General features: G+C 50.2%; 1 protein-coding gene across 1 annotated transcript in view; it reads right to left on the bottom strand.

The window, feature by feature from the left end:
• Positions 1–7,060: 7,060 nt before the first annotated feature.
• The window catches only part of LOC144941053 (uncharacterized), a 34,222-nt gene continuing 31,649 nt past the window's right edge, over positions 7,061–9,633 (bottom strand). Inside the window, exons 17-18 of the mRNA XM_078867478.1 lie at positions 7,801–8,002; positions 7,061–7,179 (exon numbers count right to left, since the gene is read on the bottom strand). Of these exons, the coding sequence (XP_078723604.1) occupies positions 7,061–7,179; positions 7,801–8,002 (321 nt within the window). The remainder of the gene's footprint in view (positions 7,180–7,800; positions 8,003–9,633) is intronic.

The raw sequence follows: 9,633 nt of genomic DNA, 5'->3' as shown, positions 1-9,633 counted from the left end.
GTAAGGGCAGTGTCAGGAGATTAGGGGGTAGGGGTAAGGGCAGTGTCACGAGATTAGGGGGTAGGGGTAAGGGCAGTGTCAGGGATTAGGGGGCAGGGGTAAGGGCAGTGTCAGGGATTAGGGGGCAGGGGTAAGGGCAGTGTCAGGAGATTAGGGGGTAGGGGTAAGGGCAGTGTCAGGGATTAGGGGGTAGGGGTAAGGGCAGTGTCAGGGATTAGGGGGCAGGGGTAAGGGCAGTGTCAGGGATTAGGGGGCAGGGGTAAGGGCAGTGTCAGGGATTAGGGGGCAGGGGTAAGGGCAGTGTCAGGGATTAGGGGGCAGGGGTGAGGGCAGTGTCAGGGATTAGGGGGCAGGGGTAAGGGCAGTGTCAGGGATTAGGGGGCAGGGGTAAGGGCAGTGTCAGGGATTAGGGGCAGGGGTAAGGGCAGTGTCAGGTGATTAGGGGGCAGGGGTAAGGGCAGTGTCAGGGATTAGGGGCAGGGATAAGGGCAGTGTCAGGGATTAGGGGCAGGGGTAAGGGCAGTGTCAGGAGATTAGGGGGCAGGGGTAAGGGCAGTGTCAGGAAATTAGGGGGCAGGGGTAAGGGCAGTGTCAGGAGATTAGGGGGTAGGGGTAAGGGCAGTGTCAGGAGATTAGGGGGCAGGGGTAAGGGCAGTGTCAGGGATTAGGGGCAGGGGTAAGGGCAGTGTCAGGAGATTAGGGGGCAGGGGTAAGGGCAGTGTCAGGGATTAGGGGCAGGGGTAAGGGCAGTGTCAGGGATTAGGCGGCAGGGGTAGGGGCAGTGTCAGGAGATTAGGGGGTAGGGGTAAGGGCAGTGTCAGGAGATTAGGGGCAGGGGTAAGGGCAGTGTCAGGGATTAGGGGCAGGGGTAAGGGCAGTGTCAGGGATTAGGGGGCAGGGGTAAGGGCAGTGTCAGGAGATTAGGGGGTAGGGGTAAGGGCAGTGTCAGGGATTAGGGGCAGGGGTAAGGGCAGTGTCAGGAGATTAGGGGGCAGGGGTAAGGGCAGTGTCAGGGATTAGGGGCAGGGGTAAGGGCAGTGTCAGGAGATTAGGGGGCAGGGGTAAGGGCAGTGTCAGGGATTAGGGGCAGGGGTAAGGGCAGTGTCAGGGATTAGGGGGCAGGGGTCAGGGCAGTGTCAGGGATTAGGGGGCAGGGGTAAGGGCAGTGTCATGGATTAGGGGGCAGGGGTAAGGGCAGTGTCATGGATTAGGGGGCAGGGGTAAGGGCAGTGTCAGGGATTAGGGGGCAGGGGTAAGGGCAGTGTCAGGGATTAGGGGGCAGCGGTAGAGTTGGGACAGGGGTCAGAATTAATAGTAAGTAGTAAGGTCAGTGTTATGGTCAGAAGGGTAGGAAGGGTTAGAGGTGAGAGAGGGACAGGGGTTGAGTTGGGATAGAGATACGGTCAGGCATTGGAAATGGGTAGGTGTAGTGTTAGGGGTTTGTTAGGGATTCATGGAAGGGATAGGGTTATGGATTGGGATAGGTTTGGGGGTTCGATTAGAGTCGGTGGTTGGGTCAGAGGCTCGGAACGGGGGTAGGATTCGGGTCAGCGGTAGTATAAAGGGTAAGGTTAAGCATAATAACTGGGGTCGATTTAAGGTTGTGCTGGGGTCAGAGTCTCCTTTATTTAACCCCGCAGGTTGATCCCTCTGGGATGTGAGGTGATGACCGCGACCCCGAGCCGGGGAGCCGAGGCCTTGAGAGAAGAAGCGGGGAATGTCACTGCTGGCTGGCCGCAGGTCCGTCCCGACCACAGAGCAGAAAACAACGGGCGAAGCGAGAGCAGGCGATGCAACGGGACGAGGTGGAAGCGAGGACGGAGGGTTCGGAAGCAATGACCGAGAGAGAATCGGAGCGGATGAAGAGAAAGGAGAGGGGAGGCGAGAAGAACCACGGCAAGGGGAGAGAAGACGAGGAGGACCATGTGGTGAAGATGACGGTGGAGGAGGACGAGGCTGCCAGGGACTGGGCGAGCGCTTCCTGTGCCGTCACTTCGCCCGCGGCGAGGGCTGCGTGATGGGAGACGCGGAGCCAGAGAGCGAAGATCAGGTCCTCGCCAGGGTCAGGGGTCAAACACTGGCACGAGTCTGTGTGATAAATGTCCGTGATGAATCATTGCTTCTATCACCAAGTAGCCCCGTGTTCAAAGGCTACGATCAACTCTGCTGGTGGTCTTGAGCCAGTGGTAGAAATTCAACATTCCCATAGCGGAGGCCAGAATATCCATGCAAGGACCAATGTTGAGGTTCAATATTGTGGTACTTGATTGAACTCGGAGGCGTGATGGACTGAGCTGTCCCCTGCTTGGCTCAGACGGAACCCATTACAATGTGTTATTCATAAATGAAAATGTCACGTAAATTTGGCTGTTACTGGCGCCAACGTGAGATCATGGTCAGCATTCTGTTATGAATATCATCGTTGACCGTTTACGACTGGAATCCTGTGCAGAAAAGTGTAATTTTCCAATAGAGTATTTGCGAGATTCAAAGGGCTGAACGGATGAAAGTTGCGAGGCTGTCAGATGTGGACTGTGGTGGATTGGGTAGCACGGTCCACCCAAACTGCAATCGCCTCTGATGTTATACTGTTATCAGGGTCGTGTGTGGTCTGGGGAAGGACTTCTGCTATCTTGAAAATGTTCATGACATGACATTCTCATGAATGAAAGTCATATTTTTCCCAGTTAAAAATAAATTATTGACAAAAAAGAGGTATTACTCTTTTTGGCTGTCAGAATTGACGTAATGTATGAACAAGGCCATAATGCCACCATTTATCAAGTGTGGGTTTGCCATTGAGATTTTTTGTTACAGAAATTGTATGGTGAGCTAAGCACTCATGCACTATTTATTCCAGATTATACCATTAGATGGCAAACATGGCAACTATGATGGTGCTCTTGCACACCTGCACATCAGAAGTTGTTACTAAGTCCATTGAATTTCACTTTGTTTACTTTGTCCACTGCTGTGTGAAACAATTAAGATTTTTCTTTTTAATTGGCTGCCACCGAACAAAATTTGGCTCGGGTCCCAAGGACATTGTAACTGGTAGGATTAATCTAAAGGAAAGGACCATTGTTAGGGGATAGGGCTTGGATTAGGGTTAAAGATAGGTCGAGGTTAGGAATATGGTTGGATTTAGGGTTGGAGTTAGGGTTAGAGTGGGGTGTTTTAGGGATAGGGTAAAGATTAGGATTAGGTTAAGATTGAAATGATGTTTAGGTTGGGGCTATGGTTTTGAATTAGAGATAGTGTTGGATTTATAGTTGGGTTTATGGATAGGTATTGGGTTTAGGGATAGGGCTATGATTACTAATTGGTTGCAGAACTATTCTTCATGCCTTCAGTATTTTGCACAATAGCACTGCTCATTTTTTCACTCCCTTTGTGCAGGTGGTGATGTTCTTGGCAGGTGTGCTGGGCAGAATGGGCCACGGACCGCACCAACCCTTGCAGACCGAGCTCCGGGAGATGGCATTCACCTCGACCAATTCTCAAGATGTGAAGGTACCACCTAATTTCCACTTTTTCCAACAACGGGCAGGGATAGCGGTCACATGGGTGTGGACATGGGCAAGTAAACGGTCTACTGCTGTGTTGCCACCAGCCTTCTGGTAGCTTGCAAAAATGGCAAACAGGATGTGAAAATCCAACACCTGGTCATGCGAGGGAGGGGCACTTTGCTCGGGGGTGCAGCACATCCTACCAAATGCTTGCCTTACCACAACCAGTAGTAGACATGTTAGGTGCACCAATTACAAAGAAATTATCATGCGCACGATACATACATTGAGCTGTGCATACATAAATCGATTACGTTGAATTCATGAACATTATATGTAGATGATATGCTAATATTATATATATAGACAAATGGTGTGAGCCTAACTATACAAACAAAACAGAAAAGAAATGAGAAAATACAAATGAGATGGTAAAAACCAGATAAAATCTAGTCCAGCCTTGTATTGAATCGTAATCCCAAATCATGAACAATCCTTCAAACCACAAAGGTTGGTGAATTCAAACTAGCCAATACCACTAACGCCAGCCCCTACCCTTGACCCTAGCGCTACCCCCGGCGCTTAACCGAGCCCGCTTTTTAATTCGTATTTGCTATTCACTTTCGGTGTGTACAGCACAGCAACATGAATCGCACAACAAAGGGGGTCCATTTGTTCTCTGCAAACTTAACAGGAACGGTTGTGCGTGGGGAACAGTGGCTGTCGATAAGTCTTCACAAAACGTGAAAACGAGAATCGCGAAGGAAAAAAATCCAACGAATTAAGAGGTTGTAAAGAATACATTAGACATTATTCCCAAGTTTTTTTTTTTACTAAATACTGAATCAGTACATCGGGGAGAAAATGTACCCGCAGCAGAGTATTATTCAGGGCGATACAAACCGACGCCTTTTCCCGCCTTTGGAGAGGGGAACAATCCCCTCTTGTTTGGACTTGCTCCGCTTTTACAGAATAACCCCTTTTAGGGGAGCCACGGGGAGTGACCCCCCCCCAGCCCATGCCGCCCTCTGCCTCCTCCACCCGCCGCTTGCTGGGCTCCTGTCACTTCCAGGGTGGCTGCTGCACCCTGGTGTTTTGTCAGCATCACTGACACTGGCGACGCCCGTCGGCGAAGTCGTGCTGGGCGTCGCTGGGGCCAGGGTCTGGCGCTGGCTCCCAAGTTGCGATCGCCAGCGAGGCCATGTGTTTGAATTTTTACAGGCCCGGCTTGCTGGTCGACAGTTTAAGTTATAGCAGCAAACAAACGCGATTGGCGCTTTGGTGATTGAGCGCGATTCAGAGTAATTCAATGGGGATAAGATCATAAAACCGTGACAGCTGTGAAAATGCTCAGCGAGAGTTTCTTTTTACAACGCGAGTCTGCTCGTCTTATTACGTAGCAGCAGGGGTGTATATACCCGAGTGCAGGACGAACGCGGCTACTGCTGCCGTGAGGTTGTGTTTTACCCATTCCCGTCGCCGCTCGTGCTCCCAGCGCCCCTGATTGAATCCCACACGACGCGACGTGCAAGCGCTCCCAGTGTGAGATACCCGCCTTCCAGAAATTACAGCCTCGGCCTGGTATACAATTTACTTAGAACAGAAAACACATCCCCGCAGCAGTGAGGACCCGCATGGAGGTGAAATTTAGCTGCCCTACCATTAAAATCTAATCGTGGCACATTAAAGAAACAATGTGGGTCTTTTGCCAATTCAGTGATTTTTTTTTACTGCGACTGCCGGCGCTTTACCGCAGGTATGGATAAGAGTTTACCGTTATTGCACGCGCTCGTTTGTGCGCAATCTGACCTGTGGCATGGTTGGGCAGAGTGCTCGATTTATTATCGGAAGGGTTGTGAGATTGAATTTCAGTTCATGGTCAAGTCGGCCATTCATCTCTTCTGGGTCGAAAAGTTGATTTGCTTCTTCGTGAAGAGTAAACGGTCATCATCCGATGGAGAGACAGGGCATTTGCGTGAAAATGTGGAATTTCCAATGCTGACTTAGAGCCACCGATGGAGATGAACACTGCCCCAACACTTGTTTGGGCTGGGAGAAACTTGATCTAAGGATACAGAAGTTTTCCTCTTTTTTAGGAATTTTAACAACTAAAGTACACATTCTGCTGTCTTTTCTAGTAGTGTTCTTCTGATATATATGACATTATTTAGCGAACTTGCTGTATTTGCTATTTATCTTTCAATCCAAATTTACAACCTTAACCCATGCAGAATTTGGCACAGATGTGGCTATCCACCTGCCCATGGTCTCTGTCTTGCTGGTACCAGTGGTGCATCGCTGCTTACTTGTGCGTAAGCCAGAAGAATATTTGCATCGTAAAGCTGTAGTTTCGTTTTATTGCTAATTGGGAATTTGCAGCGGGGGAAACCTTACGGAGTGTAATCCCAGCGATGAAGTAGATTTAGGAAGTATACTTTTAATTGGTTTCAGACTACCGCGAGAGGCTGTAACCTCCTCAAGAGTAGCAACTTCAGTGCGAGCTGTTCTCGACCAACGCACATATGACAACAATCAGCTGATTTATGCACGCGGACTAAATGCATGGTTAGCTCTTAATTATACGTGCAGCCCTCAGAGCCACGAGTGGAAAAATGCTGGAATGCGCCCGGCTAGAGGGGTTTTATTTTCTCTGCCGACCCGCTTTTGGCAATTCGCTAAAACGCAGCCTATCGCTTTGGAGGTGGCTGGGTAGCTCGGGGGGGATAATACCGTGTGGGAGCACTGAGCCGACACCGCCGGAGAGCCTGGGTTCAATTCCGGGTTTCATCCACCCGTGATTAAACCGGGTTTCCAAGTTGATGGTCTCAGCTCGGTCACCAATGACTGCACAGCAAAAATACGATCATTAAATGTGGTTTTTAATTTAGTTTTCCATATTCCAGCTATGAAAACTGAATATATCTGTTTGATGCCCATGCGATGAATGCCGTATGTGTTGCATTGAAAACGTGGCAACTGGTTGTGTGTGAGAGGCCTTTTTCAAGGGACTTAAGAAGTAGATGATGTTATCTTCTTGGGCCAAATGAGAGTTCCAAATGGAAATATCTTGTGTCTGACACAAATAGGACAATTAGAATATTATTTAGAGAAGAAAAAAACACACAAAATACACCTAATGAGCACCTTTTCCTTAAAGGTTCCATTGAACCTCGACAATTTGAGGTGTGATTCTCTTAAGTGCAGCTTGTTTGTAATAAATCTCATTTAAATGGCGTCGAGGAAACACATTTTGACTCGACTTCTTTCATAATCTTTCTCACTTGAAGTGATGATTTGTTTAAATTACACCTTCAATGACTCGTACGTCCACTACAGATCACAAGCAACCACTTTGGTGACTCCCCAAGTCGAGTCCGCTTGTAGCGACGTGTGTGGCTTACAAGAGGTTACAGTTACCGGGGGCGATCTCGTCGCGTGGCGCGATAAATCGTCACGGGAGCCAGCGAGGAAGAAGCGGGGGGTCATCTCGTGCACCCGCGGCCACGTAGTCTGGTACTGACCTCGCACTCAGCGGCCCGGCGAGGATCGTATTACCCAAATGTAGACTTGCCAGTGCGGCCCGACGGCGCCAGCGTGCGCACGCTGGCGCCCTTCCGAGCAGGTCCGAGGTGTCGCTGTTGGCCGTGCTGGATGGTTCCCGTGCAGCTTACTGAAATTCCGCAAACAGCTATTCCAGGCACGCGGCATTTTGTGACAGAGCCGGCGTGTGCTTTGTGGGGGGGCTGGTTAAGGACGGGCTACTGGTGTTTGTTCGATTTCACATCTTTGTGCCAGACGTTGTCCCCTGGAGGTCTGTTTTTCGGCACATGTAGCCTAAACAGTCTGGTGCAGGCTGAGGTATGAAGCAATGGAAACTGTAAATGTCTGAGAGACAGGGTAAACATCACGTGAAGTGATGCTTTGTTTAAGGCCGATCGCACGAACTCTCCTGCGCTGCGTGGGTCACATTCAAAAATATACAAGACATTCTTTTCCAAGGCCGGTACGCGCGTGGCGGGGCTGAATGTGCAAGCGGGGCCTTCGTTCCCGCTAAACTCCCCGCGCAGTTCTAAACACAGATCGAGAATTCTCATCCATCTTTATGACAAGACTTTCATATGTCCTCCCGTTCGGTCAACGTAAAACTCCATAACAGAACAAAATAAAACGAACCTCTTTAACGCGCACTCATTAACGCCCGCATTTCCACGGCACTCGTCTCCCGCAACCCAGACACTCTCGCCACCCCCTGCGCACGCCCGCTGCTCTCTAACTCTCGCCGCCCTATTGCCGTCCGTCGCTTGCAGCCGGCGCTGGTGCTCTGCTCCCCGCCGCGGCTTCTCGCCTGGGCCGAAGCGCTGGAGAGGCGCGGCGCGGGCTGCCGGGCGGTGGTCGTGGACGGTGCCGAGAGCGCTGGGGCCCTGGCCGGACTGCTTCACGGCGGCCGCCACCACGAGGTCGCCGTTGCTACGTACGCGACGGCACGACTTCACCTGCATGAGATGAACAGGTGCTGCGTGCGTTGGGGCTCGGGGGCGTGTGCCACCAGGTGCAAGGTGGTACCAGGCGCAGGTGGTACCAGGTGCAGGCATTCACTCTCCAATAATCTCTGCCTCATACTATACGTGTCCTCTATTCGTTTGTTACGTGCCTTCAAAATTGGTGAACGTGAAAATACGAGGACGTGTGCTTTTTAATTGGTGAATAGGACTTAAGCCTGGGCCCGATCATTTTTTTTTTTTCCATTTCTGTGCATGGGCCTGTGCAAGCACAGACCCCTATGTATCAACGTAATAGACTCGGGAGCCTCGATTTGAACTCTTACTGCGCTGGGGAGGAAATTCGGCAATAAAAAGGGGGGTCAGTGGCTTCTCGGACCCTAATGGGAGACTTAAACCGATGGCCAAGAATAGCAGGCCACATTTTGAAATAGTCAGGGCTTTGTGCCTCATTGCTCCAATTGTCATTAAAGAGTGAAGGGAGACAGAAAGGGCTCTCTCTCTCTCTGCCTGCCAGTGTTGCATGACTGTTCGGCAAAGCCGTAAATGTTTTGCCAGGTGTGTGCAAAGCTGTTTGGCTTTCTGTTTGAGCTAGGAATTTTTATATATATATTTATGTATATCTATACATATACACACACACATGCACAGTACACGAACCGCACGTGTGTGTGTGCATATATATATTTTACAATGGGTGCATTCACCACTCTTTTACGCATCTGCACAGACCGTGGAGGCTGCGTTTACACGCGGCGCACATGTGTGCCAGAAAGCCACGACAAGAACCGTGGCCTCGGCTACAGCCAGCGTGCTGCTTCGAAGTCCCCTGGCCGGTGGCGCCTTAGCGCTTGATTCGCATTGCCGATGCCACTGTCGGTTTCACTCCACTCGGTGGTGCCGACGTAGAAACGTCTGCAAGGGTTTTCTTGCAGAAGGAAGTTGAAGCCCGAAAACACACACAGTCTCGTAGATGGGATAGACACCTGTGTTCTATATCCTGGGCCGCGTGACCCAAGTTTGACACTTCATCAATAAGAAAAAAATACTTTACAATTACGGTAATGCACGCCCGCCAAAGCGTGTTCTAGTAATGTGCAATAATAACGTGCTTGATTGTAGGAAAAATGTAACGACAGTTATTATCGTTAATATCATTTACGGTACGTTGTCAAACGAGTGCTGGCTGAAAGCCTCCCCACTTTACGCTTTTTAAGCTGAGTGTTGATTCAGCAGCTGAGACACTTCTGTAGCGGTTCCAAGTGCATCAGATGGCAAACTAAAACATGGCTAGGAAACCTCTTCCTTATTGAGGGCTGAACAGGACTTTCAACTGCGCACACTCTCGTGTTGTACCTACTGTAATCACCCAGGAATGTCTGTCCTTAACGCTCGTGACGTCACTCCACATCGACCAGTCACCTTCATTAATATTCATGAGCAGGTGACGTCCTCCAAAGGGACCCCCCCCACCCCTCATTAATAATCATGAGCGGGTGACGTCACTCAATATGGAGTACTCCCCTCCCCCTCACTAATAATCATGCGCAAGTGACGTCACTCCACATCGAACAGCCCCCCTCATTAATAATCATGAGCAGGTGACGTCCTCCAAATGGACACTC

The sequence above is a fragment of the Lampetra fluviatilis genome, chromosome 24, assembly GCF_964198595.1.
Source record: "Lampetra fluviatilis chromosome 24, kcLamFluv1.1, whole genome shotgun sequence".
In the NCBI taxonomy this organism is placed as follows: Eukaryota; Metazoa; Chordata; class Hyperoartia; order Petromyzontiformes; family Petromyzontidae; genus Lampetra; species Lampetra fluviatilis.
Note: the sequence above shows the minus strand (reverse complement) of the source record. Positions and strands in the feature narration are given on the sequence as shown.